We start from the raw sequence: 24,304 nt of genomic DNA on the forward strand, positions 1-24,304 counted from the left end.
CGCGGCCCTCACCCCCCTCCCCCCCGTCAGGAGTTGGGAAGGCCGGGGGGAGCGGGTGACCATCGGACCCCCCCGCACCTGCGGGGACTTCGGTGCCCGCCAACTCTGGAGCGTGCGGTGGCACGTGGGGGAGGGGTCGGGTGAATGTTTGCGGGCGGCTGACGACTAGGGGCAGGTGGTGGCCACACTCCACGCGGACCACTTCCTGGAATGAGACTGGTTCCTGCCCCCTCTCTCTGGCTCGTACTACGGAGAGCAGTCATTGAAAATTGGGGACAGAGAGGAGAGTGTCTGGAAGACCAGATGCCCCCAACCCCACCCCCTTTATCTCTCCTCTGCTCTGGGCTCTTTTGTGTCAAGTGCGCCCCCCCCACCATGACCCCGTCAGTCTGGGGTGGCCGAGCTGCCCAGCTGTGACTCTCACGTGGCTGCCATTCACTGTCACTCACTCTCCCGCTGAAACCACCCACACCCTGACCACGTTGGGGGGCGTGAACTGCCCACCCAGCTGTTCTGCAGCTTGACCGTCACTCAGCACCCCTCCCCGGGGATGACAAGTCACCCGCACTGTCTGGGCAGTTCCGTCCGCGGTGGAGGGGCCTGACCGCTGCCTCGCGCGGGGGGCCCAGCAGTGGTCCCAGTCCGGCCACTCTGCAGAGTGTTCAGCTAGTGTTTTTCAGAATAGACTCTAAGTGAGCATCTTTCGGGTGTCTTGGTGCGGTGCAGCACAAATGCACCAAACTTCAAAACGTCTAACAACATACTCTTTGTAAAACTGTCGTATTGATCTGTGTGGCTTCAGTGGCAAATGTTCCTGTCTAGTTGAGACAGCCTTTGAGGGACTGTGGGGTGCTTTCTTGGGCCGGGGGAGGGGGGGTATGTGTATCTAATGGAAACAAGATAAAATCCACCTCCCCTCCCATCAGGCTGGTCCGAAAACCGGAAAAGTTTTTTAAAAGTTATCCCAGAGAGCCCACTGATTTTGCAGAAGGGAAAAGGAATAAAGAATTGTGGGTAGGGGATTGCCTGGAAGACAGCAGAGGTGCTAAAAAGAGAGGAAGAAAGGATGTCAGGTTAAGTTAGGGCATTAGCAGCTCTCGCCTATGTGTATTCCGAACTTGGAATGCGGTATTTGGGGGTTTTTGATCCCGGATTTGGGTCTGTGAAGGGGAGGGCATGAAAGAATCTGAGGTCGAGATGGGTCTTTGTGTCAGTACTCCCTCCCCTTTTCCCTTTGCTTTCTAAGCATCGTCAAATGTTTTTAAAATGGTATATTTGAAATGAAAACCCACCTACTCTCTCTCCCTGGGCAATTTTATCTCCCTTTCAGCCCTCCAAGTCAAACGAGTGACCCAGATACACCCTCTCAGATGACTTTCTGAGGTAAAACTTTAGGAAAATATTTTTAGTCTGCCCATTATTTCTGTCTACCTAAGTGTGGGCAAAATAACCCTCCTCTGAGGCAATATGTTCAGGCTGCCCTCCCTCATCCTCCTCTACGAGATGAGTTTATACGTGTGAGAGGTTTCTATTGTTTTTCATTCTGACGGCTTTGATTCTCACCATTTTGTTTTACATTCTTACCCAAGACCAATTTTATCCCTTCCCCCCTCTCCAGTCTCCGTACATTGTTAAACGTTTAAAATAATAGCACTCGTGCTGATGGGGGAAGGGAGCAGGAAGCCAAAAACTCATTTCTTCTCCCTCCCCCTTCTGGCAAGTCTAGAGAAATAATATAACATAATATATAGATGTGATTCCTTGGGGGTGGGGGTGGGGAATGGTTGTGGGTGGTGCGGAAAATTCTGGTAGTTTCTTTGCAAAAGGTCTGAAAATACAAACCCACCCCCTGCATGCAATACGCATGTGCAGCAGACCTATTATGGTGGTTCGTTGTGGGGGAGGGAGGGGAATTTGAGAAAAAATAAATATATGTGTGAGAGATTGATGGTGAGATTAGAAGAAGAGAGGGGCGGGCGGGAGGCGAGGCTCGCTGCGAGGCTCCTCCTGCGTCCTCTGGCTCGCCAGGCTCCACCCACCCTCCTCGCCGCCCTCCTCCCTCGCCGTCTTCCCGAGATCTGAGCCGGGATGTGGGAGAGTCTGGGCTCCAGGCCAGCATTGAGTGGCTGGTGAGACAGAGGTTGGGACTTAGATTTGCTTTCTTGCCCTCCCTTTCCTTTCCTCGCTGTCTACTTTGCCTCTCCACACCACGGCCGTCTTCCCAAGTTCGGGAACCTCCCGCTGGGGTGGGGAGTGGAGTTAACTGGCTGCGAGGTCCCAGGGCTTGTGTCCCACCCCCCAGCTGGTGGAGACCGAGGCCATTTCCCTGATCCTTAGCCAGTTGGCCTGCCCTTGCCTCTGCCCCGGCGGCCTCCGTTTCCATGTTCATATTAGCCGCGGTCCCTGGGGTGAGGGAGCGCGGGCTGCTGGGGCATGGCGTCTTACTGACTTCCTATCAGGGTCCCCACTCTGTTTCCACACCTGGGGCTGCCACAATCCCCCAGTCCTAGAGTGTCTTCCTGCGCAAGAGGGCACAGGATGCTGGAGCTGTGAGAAGTAGCAATGAAGGAAGGAGGTGCCCAGATTCTGAGGCAGTGGAAACCAAGGCCTCCAGTGTTAATTGTGGCTAATTTTCCCTTGGCTGTTGTGGGAAGAAGGATTGTGTGTCCTAGAGCAAGGGGCTGGGCCAGGCCCAGACTTTCCTCTCCTGCACAGCTGCCTCTGCCTGAGCAAGACAGGTCTGGCGGGTTAATCTAGTGCTTGCTGGGGGAGGGAGGCCAAACAGGGCCTCATGTCTGTGTGGCATTGGTGTCTTCCTCCTCGCGGAGTTACTTTCTGTCCCCTAAGCCTCCACAGTCCGACAGGGGTCATGGAGAATGGGGAGAGGGGACATCTGGGAAGAACCAGCCCCGTTCTCTCTGACAGAGACATCTGGAGAGAAAGCCAGGGAACCTAGCCCTGCTGAAAGCAGGTACAGGCTGTCCTCTGGGCTTGTGCTCATGAGTATGCGATGCTTGTGCATTTGGGAATGCATATGCGGGTTGTGTCTGTGCCCGTGTCTTTGTGTGGGTCTCCCATACTGCTTATATATGAATGGGTTAGGATGTCTGGGACTAAATTTGGAGACAAGGGGTGAGACCAGGGGACAAAGGGGCAGGGTCCCTGAGTTCTCAAAGGGAACAGAGAGGAGTATATAGATTTGAAGGCACATTTCCAGTCTCCTTGGGAGGAGGAGGAATGTTTAGGTGATTGTGGAGACCTTCTTGGATGGGGTTAGGGTGTGACAAAGGAGCTAGACACTGTGATCCTGTGGGCAAGAAGTGAACATGCCTGACTGAGGATTTCTTTTCCTCCAGGGCTGTGCTGGGGTGACAGGAGGCTTGGTGATTATCTGAGGAAATATAAATAGAGGCCTCCCTCCTCACAAAAAGGATGTCAGGGCCCCAGGGTGTTAGTGTGAGAACCCAGGTGTCCACCTTTGGCTCTGCCGTCTCAGCATCTGGCTTAGGGAGCTGCCAGCTTGTGTCTCCCCACTCCAAGTGCTGGGGTCAGGCCAGGCCAGCAGCTGGGCATGGCTTCCCCAGTTCCTGGGCAGGATGCCAGCTGGCTAAGTGAGGGGGAAGGCAGGAGGAGCCCTGGCGGCGACTAAAAGGACCTGCCACAGTCAGAGCCCATGGCCTAGAGCCTGGTCCCTTGTTAGTAGGAGGGGAGAGACCGGAGTGGTTTGGCCGCTCTTCCCTTCTGACCCCTGACCTCCCATTCAGAACCCGAGCATCCCAGAGTACTCGAAACACTCTCTGTTTGCATCCAGCGGAGGGAGGCAAGGTTTGGAAGAGTTAATGCTGGAGTTCCTAGAGAGCAGTGGGAACTGAGGAGGTGAGGAAGGGAAGGGGCTGCAGAGACTGGGAACCTAGAGGCTTAGGTTTTCTGGTGCTCTCTGCCCCAAAGATAAGGATGACATTCGGCTGCTGCCTTCAGCACTGGGTGTGAAGAAGAGAAAAAGAGGACCCAAGAAGCAGAAGGAGAACAAGCCAGGAAAAGCCCGAAAACGCAAGAAGCTTGTAAGTGTTCAGGACTCCTATCTCTACAGCTAGGCTTGGAGACCCAGCCCTAGAGACCTACATTTTCTCTGGTCTTGATTACTGTGGGGATCCTGAAGTCAGGGAGGCCTGATCCCCTCTACCTGACCCCACCCCCGCTTGCTAGCCTGTATCTCCCAGGTCTGGGACCCTAACCTCACTCACCACGGCCTAGTGAAGAGCCCAGTTGTCGACTTGACTTGCCCTGCAGCACAGAGAAGCGGTTGAAAGCACAGGCTCTGGAGATAGACTGCATGAATTTAGAGCCTAGCAGTCTTCTGTCTTCTTGGACAATTTATTTAGGTCTCTGTGCCTCAGTTTCCTCATCTACAAAAAAGTGGATAAAGATAGATGTTACTATCATAGGATTGTTGTGAAGATCAAAAGAGACGATAAATGTTATGTGCTGAGAACAGTTTCTGGCACAAGGAAGGGCTGAAGAAATAGTGTTTTTATTTCTTTCCCTTAGGACAGCGAGGAGGAATTTGGCTCTGAGCGAGATGAGTACCGGGAGAAGTCAGAGAGTGGAGGCAGTGAATATGGAACTGGACCAGGTCGGAAACGGAGACGGAAGCACAGAGAAAAAAAGGAGAAGAAGACGAAGCGGCGGAAAAAAGGGGAGGGAGATGGGGGGCAAAAGGTGAGTAGAATTAGGGAGTGAGGGGAGAAATCAGTATTAATGACAGGCATGAGGAGTGGAGGAGGGAGAGCCCTGGGCAAGCAGGGTGCTAAGTGGAAAGGCTGTGGTTTGTGAGGAGTGGGATTGGGCTGGGAATGGAGCAGGAAGCAGAAAGCCCAGGGAACCTGGTGGGTGGGTAGAGAGGCGTGTGGGGGGCCCAGGACTGGACCCCTGCGTCACTGAAGCCTGGTCTCGCCCAGCAGGTGGAACAGAAGTCGTCGGCAACTCTGCTTCTGACTTGGGGCCTGGAGGACGTGGAACATGTGTTCTCTGAGGAGGATTACCACACACTCACCAACTACAAAGCCTTTAGCCAGTTCATGAGGTGCGGTAGGGCTGAGGAGCCCTCTCGAGCAGACGCTTTTAATTTGGGGGAGGCCCTGGACCCTTCTGGAATCTGATGAAAGCTAAGAAACTGCTCTCCAGAGAAATTCACAGCACATACACATAAAATTCCCCATGTCATCTTAGGGAATTCCTGCACTCCTAGGATCCAAGGACTCCAGTCAGGAACCCTTCACTGGGGGGTCACAGTACCACTGCTAGGTTAGAAACCTCTGTGGTGACAGACTATCAGGAGGACAGATGGCCCTCCTTGGTCTAACAGTTCCAGTTTCCCCTGCCTGACTTCTCTCTAGACTGGAGCGGGGAGGTGGTATCCGTGTTCCCCAGTTTCCTTTGCTCAGTTATCAAGTCCTCTGTCCCTTCGTTAGACACCAGTAATAACGGAGGATGCATTGCTGACAGTGGGACCTGAGCTTCAGTGGCTCCCGCAGTAGAGTACAGAACAGTAGAGATGCCTTTTGGGGAGCAGGCACTGGAGCAGAGCCGTTCAGCGCTCTGGAGGCAGCCTGCTGAGGTTTAGGTCCCGGTGTCACGTTGGGCAGCTCACTTCTGTGGTCTTCAGTTTCCGCATCTGTGAAATAGGCACATAGTACGTACCTCACGGGGCCTTGTGGAGATTTGATGGGATGATGGATGGAAAGCTCAGCACACTCAGTGCCTGGCCCCTAGTGGTGTTCAATCCCTGGTAGCTGTCCTTAGTCCCGTTGTCTCACTGCTTCACTACTAAAGACAGTGCTTCTGTCAGCACCGGGGTCACCCACGTCCTCACGAGAGCTTAACACCTCACCGCAGAGCAGAACCAGTGTGGCCCATCAGACTCCACCTGATGGGACCCTTCATCAGGGCCCCTGGAACTCTTTAGAAAAGCACAGAGAATCATAGCAACTCCTAGTAGTATTGCGAGGAAGAAATAAGGTATTATGTGTGTGGAAGTGTTTTAGGAACTGTAAAGTAGTTGTCCAAAGTAGAGCTTTTTTATTAATCTCATATTTTTTTATCCTTTTTAATCTGCATTTAACTTTTATTTTGCCTTTTTTTTTCTTCTTCATACTTTTTTCTTGTTTTTTTAAACTTTTTTTCCGTTCTTAAACTTTTTATTTCTTTATTTCAAAATTGATGTTATTCTTCATAGGATGTATTTTCACCACCTAGGAATCCTACCTGGTACATAGACTTAATTGGTGAGGGGAAATGACAGTATTCCCAGACCATCTGTGAGGGATCCGAGCGCCTTGCTTCTATATTTTCAGGCCCCTGATTGCTAAGAAGAATCCTAAGATCCCAATGTCTAAGATGATGACCATCCTTGGGGCCAAGTGGAGAGAGTTCAGCGCCAACAACCCCTTCAAGGGGTCGGCAGCTGCTGTGGCGGCAGCGGCGGCAGCGGCGGCCGCAGCTGTAGCTGAGCAGGTGTCAGCAGCTGTCTCATCGGCCACCCCCATAGCACCTTCCGGACCCCCCGCCCTTCCACCACCCCCTGCTGCTGATATCCAGCCCCCACCCATCCGAAGAGCCAAAACCAAAGAGGGCAAAGGTAAGAAACCCTCTAGTTGGAACAACTGTCACCTCACCCTCTAAACTGCATGTTCTCAAATTATAGTCCAGAGCTCTTGTCTTCTCAGCCCTGATTGTTGTAGAAGAAATGCTGTCCAGGAAGGGGTCTCAGTGAGACCATAGCCCACAGAGAGGTCCAGAAACCCTACGGCCTGCATTGTTCCTGGCTTTCATGACCTCGGCTTTTTCTCTGTCACCCCACTCTTCACTCAGGTCCAGGCCACAAGAGGCGGAGTAAGAGTCCCCGAGTGCCTGATGGACGCAAGAAGCTTCGGGGAAAGAAGATGGCACCACTCAAAATCAAACTAGGGCTGCTGGGTGGCAAGAGGAAGAAGGGAGGCTCGGTGGGTGGCCCCTCCCTGTCCATTATACTTCTGGGGTGTGGTCAGGGGCTGGGGGTCCAGACACGAGGGTCCGTGAGGGCAGCTGGAGCGGGAGCCCAAGGCCTGGGGAGGGGAGTGGAGTCCATTTGGCCTCTCTGACAGCCACGGGGGCTATGGGCAGTATGTCTTCCAGAGTGACGAGGGCCCTGAACCAGAGGCTGAGGAGTCAGACCTGGACAGTGGCAGTGTCCACAGTGCCTCAGGCCGCCCTGATGGCCCTGTCCGCACCAAGAAACTAAAGAGAGGCCGGCCAGGAAGGAAGAAGAAGAAGGGTAAGCGGTGTCAGCTGTGTGCAGCCCTGTCACTCAGCCTTCCTTTCATTCCTTCGTTGTCTTTCTTATTTGTAGTGTTGACCTCTTTACTGAACGCTTTTCTCTTTCTCTCCCCTCTCGCATTCCGCTCTCCTTCTCTCTCTCTGTTTCCTTTGCCTCCACTGGGGTGTATGACAGTCCTGGGCTGTCCTGCAGTGGCCGGGGAGGAGGAGGTTGATGGCTACGAGACGGATCACCAGGATTACTGTGAGGTGTGCCAGCAGGGTGGGGAAATTATTCTGTGTGACACCTGCCCTCGTGCCTACCACCTCGTCTGCCTCGATCCTGAGCTTGACCGGGCTCCTGAGGGCAAATGGAGTTGCCCCCACTGTGTGAGTACTGGTGCCACCTCTTATGGCCCTCAGGGACCCACCCACCTCTTTCCTCCTTGCTTTCTCTTGTCCTCTCCCTACCTCCAGATGCCTGGGCTTCTCAGTAACAGATGTTGGAAGTGTCCAAGATCCTAGTTTGATCCTCTCCCCCATTCCTTTGCCCCCAAAATTAGCATTTTGGGGACCTGAGATGTCCTGTTACTTTGTTCCCAGCAATCTTCTCTGCACTTCTAGGATCTAGCTGTCCTGGTTTGCCTCTGTCTTCCAGCCTCACTCCTTATCCTCTTTCTTGTGTCTGTGTCTGTCCTTGGCCTCCCAGGAGAAGGAGGGGGTACAGTGGGAGGCCAAGGAAGAGGAGGAAGACTATGAAGAGGAGGGGGAAGAGGAGGGGGAGAAGGAGGAAGAGGACGACCACATGGAGTACTGCCGTGTGTGCAAGGATGGCGGGGAGCTCCTGTGCTGTGACGCCTGCATCTCCTCCTACCACATTCACTGCCTGAACCCCCCGCTGCCTGACATCCCCAATGGCGAGTGGCTGTGTCCCCGATGCACAGTGAGTGTGCCCATCTCTCAGGCTTTATTGTCAGCCCCGACTCCTTCTCCATCTCCAGGGCCCAAAGGTTGGGCTCGCTCTTTCTCTACTCTCCCCCACACCTAGCCTTTGATTCCCGTGTGGGACCCCCATCCTCCTACTCTAATGATGGGCTCTTTCTGCCTCTTTCTTTCCTCTTTGTGTGCGTCCATCCCGAAGTGTCCCGTGCTGAAAGGCCGTGTGCAGAAGATCCTACACTGGCGGTGGGGGGAGCCCCCTGTGGCAGTGCCAGCCCCCCAACAGGCAGACGGGAATCCAGATGCCCCACCCGCACGTCCTCTTCAAGGCAGATCGGAGAGAGAGTTCTTTGTCAAGTGGGTAGGCCTGTCCTACTGGCACTGCTCCTGGGCCAAGGAGCTTCAGGTACAAGGGCCTCTCCTTCCCCGCCTCCTGGGGCCCCATTCACTGCCATTCTCTCTCTTGGCCCACTGTTCTCTCGTCTTCCGTCCCCTCTGCTTTCCCTCACATTAGGCCTCTGGCCGCACACACCCTACCAACTCCCTTAGTTTCCACACTTGGTTCTCTTGGACTCCAGTTCTCTTTCCCTCAGTCTCCGTTAGATTCCTTCCCTTAGGTATGACATAGGCTTTCCTTAGCCTGCCTCAACTCCATCTCTTTGCTTATCCGTCTTAACCATGTTTTACTGATAGCCCCAATCTTAACAACCCTATTCCCTTTCTCCTTTTGCTTATTAATACCTCCCCACCCAGGTCCTGTCTCTGACTCTGTTCTCTGGCGTGCTATTCGTTCTCCTGCTTTGGCTTTAACTCACTATGTCCCTCATCCCACCTCTTTCATTGCTTGCTTTCCCATGCCATTCCCCCTGCCGGCCTCTGCCCTGTCTCCTTTTGTCCTCTCGGGATGTTGGGACTATCTATCCCCTCCTCCTCTGTGCCCCATCAGCTGGAAATTTTCCACTTGGTAATGTACCGAAACTATCAACGGAAGAATGACATGGACGAGCCCCCACCCCTCGACTACGGCTCTGGTGAGGATGATGGGAAGAGTGACAAACGCAAGGTGAAGGACCCGCACTATGCCGAGATGGAGGAGAAGTACTATCGTTTCGGCATCAAGCCAGAGTGGATGACCGTCCACCGGATCATCAACCACAGGTGAGTCCTTGGTCCGTGCGAAGGCCTACCTGGGTTTTGCCACTATTCTTGTTGCGCTGTGGCTCCATGTTAGTATTTGTTGATTAACCAGATAATTGATCTAACTGGATAATTCCCACTGCGGCCCCAGCCCTTCTGGCTTTGTTTCCTCTATGGAGATGGGAGGAACCAGGAGGAAAGTCTAGCCCAGCACTGACTGCTTTGTCCTTGCTTCTTTTAATTTCTAACAGCTTAAGAAATGACACATGAGTCTGGGGATCTGGTTGTGAAAAAAGCAAAACGTGAAACACATGGTTCATATAGACCAGTGTTTCTAGTACTTCTTTCTTCACAGTACTTATTACTAACTAATGTTACATTGTCTTTTATTTTCCTATTTCATCACTGCCTCCCCCAATAGAATGTGAGCTCCATGGGAATAGGTCACTGGTCTGCTTAGTTCTGCTCAATCACCCGTGCCTGGGACAGTGCCTGGCATGTAGTAGATGCTTAGTAAATACTGATTGGATGAACGAACGATGTTGAAGCCAGGGATGTTTTGTGATCGTTGATTTTTAGGAAGCCATCCTGAAAAAGTTAGGGTAGAACTTCAGCCATTCCAAACTGCCTTTCAGAGGCCCACCATTGAGGATTAGGTGACAACGTCTGCATGTTTGCTGATAATTGTGTTGATTATGACTTTTTCTACTTGTGACACATATTACTTTTCTCCTCCTGCTCCATCTCCTGGCTTCTCTTCCCACAGTGTGGATAAGAAGGGAAATTACCACTATCTAGTGAAATGGAGGGACTTGCCATATGACCAGTCCACGTGGGAGGAAGATGAAATGAACATCCCTGAATATGAAGACCATAAACAAAGCTACTGGAGACACCGGTGAGGGAGCCAGGTCGTGGGTTAGAGGGAGTCTGAGGACAGAGGCATGAAAGCTAAACCTCCAGCATTAAATGAGATGCAGTAGGGACAGACCCAATCTAGAATTTAGGGCAGTGGGAGCCTGGGCTGGGTTGTTTGCAGTGGGGTCGGGAAAGAGGTGGTGTGAGGAACAGAAAGGAGATCTAGCCTGAGTAATGGGGATGAGGATGCTGAGGAGTGGGGAGGGTTGGCTTTAGAGCTGAACTCCATAGGGGTGAGGGTAAAGAACCTGGGAGAAAGGAAATGTGAGAAAATCTTGGTTATGGAAAGTGGGAGCTAGGTCTGGAGTGGGTTCAGAAGGACAGGGGGTGGGTCCAAGGACCAGGTCTCACTCAGACCCGCTGTTTTCCCAGAGAACTAATTATGGGGGAGGACCCCGCCCAGCCCCGCAAGTATAAGAAGAAGAAGAAGGAGCTGCAGGGTGATGGGCCTCCCAGCTCTCCTACTAATGATGTAAGTCCTCCCACTTGGCCTGTCTCCCGTTTCTGGAGCCATGCTGATCGAAGATTTCCTGGGGGCTTCTGACAGAACTTCCCAGAGTTTCAACAACTTCTTTGAACAGTAGCTCTTCCTTCAGTGTTCAGCTTTGCCCCAAGAGTGCTAGGAATTTTGGCACAGGAGTGAGAGCTGCTAGAGACAGCAGCACACAGGGCTCTTCTACCAGTTTCCTTCCCCACAGTGCTTCTGGGTATTGTTTTAAGGAATGAGGGGGAGGCACTGCAGACTCAAACTTTCATAAGCTCAGGCCATAGGAGAGGGACTTGTAATCCCATTTGATATCAGTGCCGGGGAGAGGGGAGGAGGAGGCCAAGACCGGAGGAGCAGCTGATGGCTCCCCTGAGCTTTCTGACTTCTTGATTCTACAGCCTACAGTGAAATACGAGACTCAGCCACGGTTCATCACAGCCACTGGAGGCACGCTGCACATGTATCAGCTGGAGGGGTTGAACTGGCTACGCTTCTCGTGGGCCCAGGGCACTGACACCATTCTGGCTGATGAGATGGGACTGGGCAAGACCATACAAACCATCGTCTTCCTCTACTCACTGTATAAGGAGGTGCTAGACTCTCGGGCCCTGAGGGGGACAGCCGTGCTGAGGCCTAGCCTGGACTGGGGAAGGTGGGAGTGGAGGGTGAGGGCAGAGAACTGGCGGGGAGGGGTGCGGCAGGCAGTGGACTGGGTTGTATAACCGTGAGCCTAGACTAATGGTCCCCCACCCTCGACTCCCAGGGCCACACAAAGGGTCCCTTCCTGGTGAGCGCCCCGCTCTCCACCATCATTAACTGGGAGCGGGAGTTCCAGATGTGGGCACCCAAGTTCTATGTGGTGACATACACGGGTGACAAGGACAGCCGAGCCATCATTCGTGAGAATGAGTTTTCCTTTGAAGACAATGCCATCAAAGGTGGCAAGAAAGCTTTTAAGATGAAGGTAAGCCCCTCTATCTCATGTCCTCTAAAGTGCTCAGATCTGTCGTTTCGTTGCCCCAACCAGGACTTCAGTTCCTTTATTCCCCGTTCAGCTTTCTCCCTCCTTTACTCCACCTCCCCTCACGCCTCTGCACTCCAGTCCTGGAGATGTAGTGGGTACTCCTAGGGGTGTACATGGATCTGTTCATCCTGGACGGGTGGTGGGAGATTGGGGGCCACATTCAGAAGTCCCTGCATGGAGTCAAAGTTGGAGGACAGGACAACGGGCTCCCTTTGGGAGTCTCAGTTAGGCCTGGGTGTCTGCGTGGAGAATGGGGGTGGAGGCCTAGATGCTTGGGTGTGGGGTGGCAGCCGAGTGGACAATGGTTGTGTTGGCAGAGGGAGGCGCAGGTGAAGTTCCATGTTCTCCTGACATCATATGAGCTGATCACCATTGATCAGGCAGCTCTTGGCTCCATCCGCTGGGCCTGTCTCGTGGTGGATGAGGCCCATCGGCTCAAGAACAACCAGTCCAAGGTGAGTGAGATACCCAGGCCTCAGAAACTTGAGGCTGTGGACTCCTACTTGCCCTAGTCCTAAAAAATAAAGTTTCAGGCACTTTCTGCAATCAGGGAGGCAGGAAGCCTGGGAATAAGTCTGGGGAGAAGTCCAGGTTGGAAGAGGGAGAGGACTAGGGATGTGAGGGCCTCTGATCCTGAAGAAAATAGGAGCTAGAGGCAGGGAAAGGTGATACTGTGGGCCAGCCACTGGCCACTGATGGGCCCTTTCCTCTGCCTTTCCTTGCCCCATTTTCTAGTTTTTCAGGGTCCTCAATGGCTACAAGATAGATCATAAGTTGCTGCTGACAGGGACTCCACTGCAGAATAACCTGGAGGAGCTCTTCCATCTGCTGAACTTCCTCACCCCAGAGAGGTTTAAGTAAGTGGCTCAGTAGGGTGGTCTGCAGAGAGGAGAGGTGGAGGAACTGAGAAGATGAGTGGGAAGAGGATTCATCTGGAGTGAAGAATAGAGCCTGAGGTCAGGGGCAAAGAACCTGACGCCTGTTCATTTCCTTTTCTCCTTCTGGCTACTAGCAATCTGGAAGGCTTCCTGGAGGAGTTTGCCGACATATCCAAAGAAGACCAGATTAAGAAACTTCATGACTTGCTGGGGCCACATATGCTGAGGAGGCTCAAGGCTGATGTCTTTAAGAATATGCCGGCCAAGACAGAGCTCATCGTCCGCGTGGAGCTGAGCCCCATGCAGAAGTGAGATGCAAGGCGGGTTACCTGGCCCAGGGTTGAGGATTTGGTGGCAGCTTTCCAAGAGTTGGTGACCAAATGCAACATCATAATTGCTTCCTTTATTGTGTCTCTTCTATGCCCCTGCCCTGGGCTTTAGGAAATACTACAAGTATATCCTGACCCGAAATTTTGAGGCCTTGAACTCACGAGGAGGTGGGAACCAAGTGTCATTGCTTAACATCATGATGGATCTTAAGAAGTGCTGCAACCATCCATATCTCTTTCCTGTGGCTGCTATGGTAGATACGGGAGCTGGGGGACTGTGAAATGCCTGGCTCTTTGGAAACGTGGGCAGTTGAGCACAGGGCTGGAGTTGGGCTGGGAGGCCAGAGACTAGATTTCTGAGATGAGTAGGAATTGTAAAGGTGTGGAGCCTGGATTTGGGCCTCCAGCTTTCTAGGCATAGTCAGAATACGGGGGCGTGTTCACTGACCCTCTCCTCCTTTCTTCCTGCCTTCTTTTCAGGAGTCCCCCAAACTTCCCAGTGGGGCGTATGAGGGTGGGGCACTTATTAAGGCATCCGGGAAGCTCATGCTGTTACAGAAGATGCTGCGGAAGCTGAAGGAGCAAGGACACAGAGTGCTCATCTTCTCGCAGGTGACCCATCCCTGTAGCTCTTTCTCACCATCAGATAATCGCTGACCTCATTCCTGTGGTTGCCACGGGGTGCGAGGTTAGGCAGTTACACCCCTAAGGGTTTCTGGTATAGCTAAGTTCATCTTGGTCTCTGATCCCTGTTCTTAATTAAGGCTGTTGGAAGTTGTAGTCCAGTTTCTGTACGCCAAAAGGGGCGAAGGGGAAGGGTGAGCCATCTGCCTCCTACAGGTCGTCTCTGGGACTGGTACTGTTTCTTAACCTTATTGGGGAAGGGAGGAGAGCACAGACCTCTTGGAAATCTGATGAAAGCTGTGGGTCTGTTCTCCAGAAAACTGCACACACAACTAGACAATTTTGTACAGATTTTCAGGGGATTCATAGATTTGCCTGAAACTTTGTCGTGGGTGTCAGAGGAGAACCTCTGCCTTAGGAGAAATGGTCTTAAATCAGGAGAGAGAGAATGACAAGAATGTCCCAGGGGGAGCTGGGGGTGGAGGAAGCAGCTCCGGGGGGTGTATGACAGGGCAGGGGTACAAATGTAAGGACTGGGGTTGAGAGAGAATAAAGAGGTAGTCAGACCAGACAGGGCGCATCCCACTGCCTCGTCGTTCTAGACTCCTGCCTTTTCTCTTGCTCTAGATGACCAAAATGTTAGACTTGCTAGAGGACTTCTTAGACTACGAAGGCTACAAGTATGAGCGCATTGACGGCGGCATCACTGGTGCCCTGAGGCAGGAGGCCATCGATCGCTTCAATGGTGAGGGGGGCCTTGGTCCCTGCTGGGTGTGGGAGGCCTGAGAAACCTGTGCCTAGGTCCCTGGGATGGGAGGGTGCTGGCCTGGGAGGATATTAGCCACCTGGGCTTTTGAGTTGAGGGCATCGTTGTTTGTAGCCAGGGAACAACTAGGAGCAGGTGGACAGACCTGCTGGGTACAAGAAAGGCCTGATTTCCTAATTCTTGCCTCCTAGCTCCTGGAGCCCAACAATTCTGCTTCCTCCTGTCCACCCGGGCTGGAGGGCTGGGCATCAATCTGGCCACTGCCGACACTGTCATCATCTTTGATTCAGACTGGAACCCGCATAATGATATCCAGGTGAGAGCATGCCTCCTGGAGCCCCTCTGAGCAAGGAGATGTGTCTGTCTGTTCTGGGGTCAGAAATAAACCTCTTGGTGGGTAGAAGACCCTTCCTTGTCAGCCTCTTTTCCAGAGCATGTAGGGGGTGTCTCCCCTGCCACTCCCCCGGCCCATCCCCACTTTCCGGCCCCTGCAGGCCTTCAGCCGTGCTCATCGGATCGGCCAGGCCAACAAAGTGATGATTTACCGGTTTGTGACTCGCGCATCAGTGGAAGAGCGAATCACACAGGTGGCCAAGAGAAAGATGATGCTCACGCATCTGGTGGTGCGGCCTGGGCTGGGCTCCAAGGCGGGCTCCATGTCCAAGCAGGAGCTGGATGACATCCTCAAATTTGGCACCGAGGAGCTATTTAAGGATGAAAATGAGGGTGAGAGCCTTTTCTGCAGCTCCCTGTAAGCAGGTCTTTGCTGTCTATGAGCACTTCTCTTCTGAAACCCCCTGAAGAAAATCTCTTCTCTGCATCCTTGGAGGAAGGTTGGCTTACAGGTTGAAAACAACAGCAAATCTCTGTGTAGACGTCCAGGGAAAGGGCCTTCTCCTCCAGAGCTCCCGTGAAAAGGAAGCAGAGGGGAAGGCTTTCCTCTGATCTCTCTAAAGTTCTGCCTGAGGTTCTGGTTAGAGCTCAGAGTCCCCTCTCATTCCCCAACTCCACCAGGGGAGAACAAGGAGGAGGACAGCAGTGTGATTCACTATGACAACGAGGCCATCGCTCGGCTCCTGGACCGGAACCAGGATGCAACTGAGGACACTGACGTGCAGAACATGAATGAGTATCTCAGCTCCTTCAAGGTGGCCCAGTACGTGGTGAGGGAAGAAGACAAGGTGAGAGGCTTGGGGCCAGACACTGTGCATCCCGGGCCACCTCTGAGGGGTGGTGTCCGACGTCCTTGACCAGACCTTGAAGTTGGAGGATCCCCCTTCGCTCTTGGTTTTTGTCTGATCTCTTACCCCAGTGCCCATCAGAGAGCGGTAGTGGACCTCAAACGACTTCTTGGTCTAAAGGATGAGACTGGACTTTGGAGAAAACTTAGGCAGAGAAAGCGGTGATAAACTCGGGAGGGAACCTTCTGAGTCAGAGTGGGAGGGACACAGAGGGCACTAGAGGAGAGGTTTGGAAAAAAGGGAAATCACGAGGAGGAGAAGCATATTGCAGGTAAGAGGTAAGGAAAACTCACACAGAGGACTTACACACAGTGACGAGGTCTAGGGCTGGGTGGAGGCAGGCGAGTAGGGATTTTGTCATGGTGGAAGGATTGGAAGGGGAGGCCTTCAGCGTTCGTCCTGCTGCCCTTCAGATTGAGGAAATTGAACGAGAGATCATCAAGCAGGAGGAGAACGTGGATCCTGACTACTGGGAGAAGCTGCTGAGACACCACTACGAGCAGCAGCAGGAAGACCTGGCCCGCAACCTCGGCAAAGGCAAGAGGGTCCGCAAGCAGGTTAACTACAATGATGCTGCTCAGGAGGACCAAGGTGAGGACCGCCCCTGACGGAGGGACCGAGAAGGGGAGAGTGCGCTTAGGAGTCAGGGCCTTCCCTGCCAAGTGGAAAGAGATGAGGAAGGGACACTGGGAGCTACCCGGAGGCCAGGTGGATTTGCAGGTGATCTCAGCTATCTAGCAGTTGCAGAGGGCTCAGATGGACACCCAGGGGTCCCTGTTTAGAGTGGGTTATGCAGGAGTCAGGAGGTAGGTGGGTGAGTGGACATGGTGTGTGGTCCTGAGTCAGACGGCAGGCAGTCATCCGGCATCCCTAGGAGGGCCAAGGCCAGAGCGAAGGTGCAGAAGTCTCCGAGGGGAGGTGTCCAGACAGAAGGGCCCCAGCCTGGGCTTATCCAGGGAGCCATCACTGACCACTGAGCCCTTCTCCTCGCAGATAACCAGTCAGAATACTCAGTGGGATCAGAGGAGGAGGATGAAGACTTTGATGAGCGTCCTGAAGGTGGCATCTGTTTTCTTGTTTTTCTACCACACCTCTTCCCATTTCACTTCCCATTGTCTATTAAGCCCACTATTTTTATACAAAATGCTCATTTGTAGAAAAAGTAAAGATTGCAGGTAAGCAAAAAGGAAGAAATATCTATAATCTCGCCACTGTTAAAATTGGGAGTATGTAACCACGCAGGCTTAGATACCTAGATGAAAGATCGAGAAAGGTAACATCCTTTTACATTCCTACCATTAATCTTGCTTGCATCGTGTGGGTGCTACTGATTTTTTAGTACGACTCGATTCTTTTGGACCTATTGGGTTAGTAGTTCTGAATGCGCTGGGAAGAAAATTAGAAGCGCCTCAGAGCTGACACAGGCCTTTCCTGTGTTCTGTATCTTGTGAGAATGGAGGGCTAGGAAAGAGTGAGCGGGGGGAAGGAGGTGGCAGCTCTACTAACCGGGGTCACCATCTCCCCACCCAGGGCGTCGACAGTCCAAGAGGCAGCTCCGGAACGAAAAGGATAAGCCACTGCCTCCACTGCTGGCTCGAGTTGGGGGCAACATTGAGGTGAGAGCTGGCCTAGGCCCCTCTAGGAAATTGAAGCTGAGTCACTGAGGGTAGAACAGACCAAGAAATGAGATCCTGGACATTCACTGCCCACTCCCTCCTTGCCCCCATCATCAGGTGTTGGGATTCAACACCCGTCAGCGGAAGGCCTTCCTCAATGCTGTGATGCGCTGGGGCATGCCACCACAGGACGCCTTCACCACCCAGTGGCTGGTGCGGGACCTCAGGGGCAAGACTGAAAAAGAGTTCAAGTGAGTGGGGGTGATTCAGGGCTGAGCTGGATGGAAGGGTAAAAACTTTGGGTGTTACTGCCTTCCTCTTGGCCACCATATGATGTGACCTTACTCAACTGATCACCGTACTCCCTGCCAGACAGCCTTTCCTGGCTCAGTTTCCTGGGGGGTGGGCTCAGCCTGCCCCACCTCCCCTCAGATGAGCCTAGAGCAGGGAGGCCAGGCTTCCTCCCCAATGGGAGAGGCAGTTGAGACAGGAGCCTCGCCTGGGCTGTCCTTGCCTCACATTTATTTGACCATGATAACCTGGCAGGGGGGCTGGTGGGAAGGATGAAGAGCTGACTGATGGGGCCTAGGAATGAAGTAACCAAGACCAAGGGGACTGTGGAAATGCAAGGGGAGGGGCAGATGGGGGAGTTAGGATTTGGAGGACAGGTGATGGTGAGATTGAGAGGCCCAGGGGAGGACCCCTGGAGGCACCCGGGAGTTTCAGGTTCAGTAATCCCTGTGCCCCCTTTACTGCCCTGCCCCCCCTAAGGCTCTTCTAACACACCTCCCACCCCCGTGCTCCTTAGGGCCTATGTGTCTTTGTTCATGCGCCATCTCTGTGAGCCCGGGGCAGACGGCTCTGAAACCTTTGCTGACGGGGTCCCTCGGGAGGGACTGAGTCGCCAGCAAGTGTTGACCCGCATTGGAGTCATGTCTCTCGTCAAGAAGAAGGTATCCGTCTTCCCCTCAGCCAAAGAGGCTGGCCGCCTAGGCCCTGTGCTCCTCTGCCTCTCGTCCCTGAGTTCCGGACTCACGCTGGTGCGAGAAAGGGAGAAGCGCTGGAGCTTGCTGTGTGTCCGGTGCCCGAGCTGATCTCTGTCCCTACGACTCCCCCGCACCCTTCAGGTTCAGGAGTTTGAGCACATCAATGGGCGCTGGTCTATGCCGGAGCTGATGCCCGACCCCAGTGCTGACTCCAAGCGTTCCTCCAGAGCCTCCTCTCCTACCAAAACGTCTCCCACCACTCCTGAGGCTTCTGCTGCAAACAGTCCTTGCACCTCAAAACCTGGTAATCAGCTCAGGATGGCAGGAGAGACAGATGGGGCCAGTGTCCGTTAGACGCCGAGGGTCTGGAGTTGGGGTGGGGAGTTTCTGCCTGCCTCACTCCGCCTTACCCCCGCAGCTACTCCAGCTCCCAGTGAGAAAGGAGATGGCGTAAGGACACCTCTGGAGAAGGATGAAGCAGAAAACCAGGAGGAGAAGCCAGAGAAGAATAGCAAAATTGGGGAGAAGATGGAAACAGAGGTGTGTGTGTGGCTACCCAGCTTCCTTTGAGGGGAGGGAGTGGCAGAGTCGTGGCGGCAGGTGCCTAGGAGCCGCCACTTCAGCCTGACTCCGTTGTCCTCTTTAGGCTGATACCCCCAGCCCAGCCCCATCACTTGGGGAGCGGCTGGAGCCAAGGAAGATTCCTCTAGAGGATGAGGTGCCAGGGGTACCTGGAGAGATGGAGCCTGAACCTGGGTACCGTGGGGACAGAGAGAAGTCAGGTGGGTGCATGGCCTTAGGGGTGATGGGGGGCTTAGAATTTGGGGGTTCCCTCTTCCTGGGGTCAGGGGCTGAGGGTGACATCCTCCCTTCCTGTCCCCTACCCCCTCCCACAGCCACGGAGTCGACGCCAGGAGAGAGGGGGGAGGAGAAGCCGATGGATGGACAGGAACACAGGGAGAGGCCGGAGGGGGAGACGGGGGATTTGGGCAAGAGAGGTAATGGGTGGAAGGACCGGACACCTGGGTCCCTGAGGGAATCAGGGGAGGGGACGTGGAGTCTTGGGAACCAAAGGCCTGGGTCCTGGGTGGGTAGCTGTTCCAGGGGCCAGTACACTACAGAGAGTAGTCTTGGGACCTGGGAGGAGACTCTCCTGAGGTGTGAGCTCTGCCCCGTCTGCCGTAGCAGAAGATGTAAAAGGGGACCGGGAGCTTCGACCTGGGCCTCCTCGAGACGAGCCGCGGTCCAACGGGCGACGTGAGGAGAAGGCAGAGAAGCCGCGGTTCATGTTCAATATCGCAGACGGTGGCTTCACAGGTGGGGGGGTCCTCACTGCCCTCTGCTCCTCACTGGGGTTAGCTCATCCTCATGGGGTTTCTCTTTGGGCCTGAGGCCTCCTTCCGCCTTTAATTCCAAGTAACTGTCAATGCAATGGTGCATGCTGTCTCTGATCCTTGCCCTTGGTCCTCCTTAAGTGTACTCCTAACTCCAAAGCTGCCTTAACCCACCTGTACTCTTAATCCGAACTTGAACCTTGTTTGTAACTAGTTTCATTCCTAACCCCTCACCTAACCTTGCCCTGTTCCTCCTAAAAAGCCCTTAGTCCTGTCCCACTGTTCAGTTCCCTCCTCTGTACCAGTCTGTTGGGCTTCACAAACTCCTGATGCCTCATCTGTCTTCTGTCCTCTTTTCAGAGCTCCACACGCTGTGGCAGAATGAGGAACGGGCAGCTGTTTCCTCGGGGAAACTCAATGAGATCTGGCACCGAAGACATGACTATTGGCTTCTGGCTGGGATTGTCCTGTATCCTTGGCTACAAATGCAAGAAAAAAACGTTCTCTCAGCCTGGAGAGAGGGGAACTACACTTAGGGAAGGGGGCCTAGTGCCACACTTTGGGGCGACCAGGCCAAAAGGAAGGCGTGTTCACAGCCCAGCCCTGTTAAATTCCTTGATGATCCACTTCCTTTATTGGCAGCCATGGCTACGCACGGTGGCAGGACATCCAGAATGATGCTCAGTTTGCCATTATCAACGAGCCATTTAAAACTGAAGCCAATAAGGGGAACTTTCTGGAGATGAAAAATAAGTTCCTGGCCCGGAGATTCAAGGTGAGGATGAGGGAGGAAAGGAACAGTGTTGAAGAGGGGCTTGGGTGAGAAGTGGGACCAGATCTGGTTGGAATGTAGGCAGGGTTAACACCTTGAGGGTTGAGGCGATGCTTGAGGCAAAGACCAGAGGGTCACCTTGTGTTTGGCACTGTGGTCTGGATCGGGGTCACAGTCAGTATTGGTGTGGAGCTGGGGGTCTGGGCCGCTGGTGAGGGCAGTGTGGGTCTCCAGCCCCGAGCTGCGTGCTTGCTGCTGGCAGCTCCCGCACTCACCCCCTCCCCACACCCTTAGCTCCTGGAGCAGGCGCTGGTGATTGAGGAGCAGCTGCGGCGGGCGGCCTACCTGAACCTATCACAGGAGCCGGCGCACCCCGCCATGGCCCTCCACGCCCGCTTCGCCGAGGCCGAGTGCCTGGCCGAGAGCCACCAGCACCTCTCCAAGGAGTCGTTGGCGGGGAACAAGCCGGCCAACGCCGTGCTGCACAAGGGTAAGGGCCGCGGCGGCCCCGCGCGGGGGAGGGCCCACAACGCTGCGTAAGTCTTCACCCCGCACCCCTCAAAATCTTCCCACCCCTCTGACCCCTTTACCCTCTGAACCACCCCCCTCTGACCTCTGACCCCACCCCGACCCACCTGGTACCCCCTTGGTTTTTAGCCTCTAGGATTCGTGCGGCCAGCCCTCATCCGTGCCTAGTAGCATTCACATCAGTGCCTAAGGGAGGGACCTTCCCCCCAACCCCCCAATCTCCATGAGACTGTGCCACGTCCCCTCCACAGGGCGGAACTTCTTCGCTGACCCACACACCTGCCATATTGCTAATAGCACTCTCTCTGGGGCCCTGGCCTGTGTATAGTCCACAAAAGTCCTTACCCCCGGTCCCACAAACCACGTTCCTCACGTCTCATTCACCCCATGAAGCAGAAAGCACCTTCGTCCCACCCTCTGACCCTACCCCATGAAACTTCCCTTTGACCTTCAACCCTTCCTCCCAAACCCTCTTACCTTGATAATAATAGATTAAGTTCTAAAGCCCTCTAACCATCTAATCCTGTCTGATGTAGTGACTGATTCCTGGCCCCTTTGACTCCTGTTCTAATTCCTTGAATCTGTAATGCTGACCCTCTAACCTCCCTCCCCCCCTTACATATTAAAACTTTGATTCCTTACGTCTTTGACACCACTTACCACCTCCCACGCCTCCTGACTATTTCCTCCCCGTCATCCCCAACCCCAAAACCTCACTCTTTCAGTATGGGATGTTCTGACAACTCCCCGCCCCCATGTCTTCCGATGTCCTCCCTCCCCTATCTCCCTTTTCTCCATATTCCCTTTTCCTTTCTTCTTTCTCTCCATCTGTCCTCTGTGGTGATCTGGTCTCTCTGCCTCTTTACCTGACACTTTTTCTTTGTCCCCGAGTTGCTCTTTTTTTCTACTTCTGTCATTTCCTTGGTCTCTGATTCTTCGACATCTGTGCCCTCCTCTCTCTCCTTCTCTGACTGTATCTGTCCATCTGACTCCTCATCTCTTTTCCTGGCTCCATCTCTCCCTTTCCCTGTCTTTCTCTTGCCCTTCTTTCTCCGTGGCCCGGGCCCCAGTTCTGAACCAGCTGGAGGAGTTGCTGAGCGACATGAAGGCGGACGTGACCCGCCTGCCAGCCACGCTGTCCCGAATACCCCCCATCGCAGCCCGCCTTCAGATGTCCGAGCGCAGCATCCTCAGCCGGCTGGCCAGCAAGGGCACGGAGCCTCACCCCACACCGGTAACCCTCTTTCCCCCCACTCCAGTTTTCCCTGTTGGTACTCCTCCTGCACACGTAGGAACACCTCCTTCAGAGCCCCGTGCAGTGTGGAACAACGACCTGCTCCAGCACGCTCGTCAGCCTTGAGCCTCCCTGCCTGTGTGATACCCCTCAGTAGTTCTGGAGTTGGCCCATGATGTCTCCCCGACAGCTTCTTTCCTCTCAGACTGTGGACCCTCTAATGTGGGCTCGCTCTCTCTTCCAGGCCTTCCCCCCGGGTCCGTACGCTACACCTCCGGGGTACGGGGCGGCCTTCAGCGCCGCACCCGTAGGGGCCCTGGCCGCCGCAGGCGCCAATTACAGCCAGATGCCTGCAGGGTCCTTCATCACAGGTCAGCTGGTGACTTCCTGCCTCCTGCTCCTTGCATTCTTCCTTTTCCAAGCTTCATCCCTGCTCAGCTACCCTTTTACTTGTCCAGCCCATCTCATTTCCTTGGAAGTATCCAGTGTTTTATGGAATGGAGTGGTTCTGGACTTTGTTTTTCCCATCCCTTTCTCAGCTTCTCTTCCATTCCCATTGTCAAAAACCTCATCTAGGGTTTTAGTGGTTCTGTGGCTTGGTACTATGAGCCTCCTCCAGCTGTTTACTTCAGAGGAAGAGAATATGAAATTGGAAGGGGCTTCCGGGGAAAGTTGGAGCGTGTGTTCCATCATGCGTACAGTGGGGAATCTCAGAGAGAGAGATTTTTTCCCATCCCTACCTTAGAAAATTGGATGTGGCATGAGGTGACCTAGAAGTAAGAACATACTGTCGTCAGGAAGCAGTCGACAATGGGAAGTGAAGGAGGGATTGACCCTTCCTTACCCCCTTCCCAAACAGCCGCCACCAACGGCCCTCCAGTGCTGGTGAAGAAGGAGAAGGAAATGGTGGGGGCATTGGTGTCAGACGGGCTGGATCGGAAGGAGCCCCGAGCCGGGGAGGTGATCTGTATAGACGACTGACCGGATCCCAGGCCTGCCCTTCACCCAGGCCCCGTCCCCGAGGCCGACCCCCAGCTCAGGCTCTGGGGCCTGCTGCCAGTCCTCCGCCTTCCCCACCCCTTGGGCCCCCGCTGGGCTAGGAGCCCCTTTGCCCCTCTCTACAGCTCTCTTCAAGAAGGGCCCTTTGTCCTTCTCCACCCCGTGCACCTTTCCCACCGTGCTTTGAAGACTGTGCTGGTGAGAAGAGGTCTGGGTGGGAGGTGGTCAGCAGGGTCTTCCAAGTACCTGTACCCCCGACTGCCCAGCACACACAGCTTCCCAGTGAGCGGCTGTAGGGCGGGGCGGGGGGGAAGAGGTGGAGCCGCCCCAGTTCTTATTCCTGCAGCGTAAGCTCCATCTCTTGCAGAAGTGGGGGGTTAGCCTTGCCCGGCCTTTAGGGACTTTGGTGGGGAAAAGAGCTTTCAAGAGAGGAGGGTGACTTTAGAGAGGGGTGACAGTGAGCCCTGGGAGGGTGGAAGGGAAGAGGAGGGGCGGCTGCATGTTTCCTTCCCCTACCTCCCCCCAAATGGAGGGCGGAGCAGTTAACAAGGGAGGGAGTCCATTGCTGTTCAGCCTCAGAATAAAGGCGCCGTTCACTGGCTCAGTTACCTCCTGCGTACCGGCATCTTGTGTTGGGAATCTTCCCCCCTCCCTAGGGACCAAGGACCACCCCTACAAAGAGAGTAATATTTGGGTGATACTCCCTTAAGCCAAAGAGGAGCTCCCCAATCTGTCCTAGGGACCCAGGTAACCTAGAAAGGGTGGTGGAGAACACAATGGGCCAGATGTGGGGGGAGCCCCCAGTTTTGGGGCTCAGGTTCTTGGAGGACTTCTACCCTCCCTCCTGAAGACCTGGATATGAACTAAACTTGAGTGGGTCAGGCAGGGGGTCTAGTCAGGGGACTACCTTGCCTTTGGGACCAGAGCAAAATAGTGGAGGGCAGGCTGGGGAGACATGGGCACATCCTCCTCCCCAGGAGGGGCTGGGGAGAGTGGCAGTTTGCATGGCGAACCCCCCACTTGCTCTTCGCTCCCCTTCACTTTCTTGCTGCTCCTTTCCCGGTCTCTTCACACCCACTCCTGGTCTGTCCCAGTCCCCTCTTCTGTATCAGGTTTATTGGTTGTACATATAAATTATACTTTCCTTTCTGTGTGCTCTGTTATTTTTGAGTGGGGGAGTTCTTTGGTTTCGGGGAGGG

The 24,304-nt window shown here is 54.1% G+C and overlaps 1 protein-coding gene and 1 non-coding gene across 2 annotated transcripts; both read left to right on the forward strand.

Moving 5' to 3' along the window:
- Positions 1 to 2,876: 2,876 nt before the first annotated feature.
- On the forward strand, positions 2,877 to 24,254 carry CHD3 (chromodomain helicase DNA binding protein 3). The gene is given in 43 exon segments (XM_024748361.1): positions 2,877 to 2,951; positions 2,953 to 2,971; positions 3,949 to 4,061; positions 4,549 to 4,719; positions 4,959 to 5,083; positions 6,354 to 6,637; positions 6,871 to 7,001; positions 7,162 to 7,312; positions 7,490 to 7,683; positions 8,003 to 8,236; positions 8,435 to 8,638; positions 9,179 to 9,390; positions 10,136 to 10,267; positions 10,660 to 10,759; positions 11,173 to 11,364; positions 11,538 to 11,738; positions 12,116 to 12,253; positions 12,534 to 12,655; positions 12,811 to 12,984; positions 13,118 to 13,259; positions 13,486 to 13,617; positions 14,257 to 14,374; positions 14,587 to 14,711; positions 14,890 to 15,121; positions 15,410 to 15,576; positions 16,050 to 16,227; positions 16,630 to 16,695; positions 17,167 to 17,252; positions 17,370 to 17,503; positions 18,061 to 18,205; positions 18,380 to 18,542; positions 18,657 to 18,778; positions 18,885 to 19,020; positions 19,135 to 19,236; positions 19,424 to 19,555; positions 19,933 to 20,041; positions 20,215 to 20,347; positions 20,639 to 20,834; positions 21,598 to 21,703; positions 21,705 to 21,753; positions 21,755 to 22,106; positions 22,351 to 22,477; positions 22,966 to 24,254. Coding segments are annotated over 43 exon segments (6,465 nt in total). The 3' UTR covers positions 23,207 to 24,254.
- LOC112401943 (small Cajal body-specific RNA 21) lies at positions 17,636 to 17,775 on the forward strand. The gene has a single exon (XR_003003653.1).
- Positions 24,255 to 24,304: the final 50 nt, after the last annotated feature.

This window comes from Neophocaena asiaeorientalis, unplaced genomic scaffold (genome assembly GCF_003031525.2).
Source record: "Neophocaena asiaeorientalis asiaeorientalis breed wild unplaced genomic scaffold, Neophocaena_asiaeorientalis_V1.1 scaffold543, whole genome shotgun sequence".
Taxonomy (NCBI): domain Eukaryota; kingdom Metazoa; phylum Chordata; class Mammalia; order Artiodactyla; family Phocoenidae; genus Neophocaena; species Neophocaena asiaeorientalis.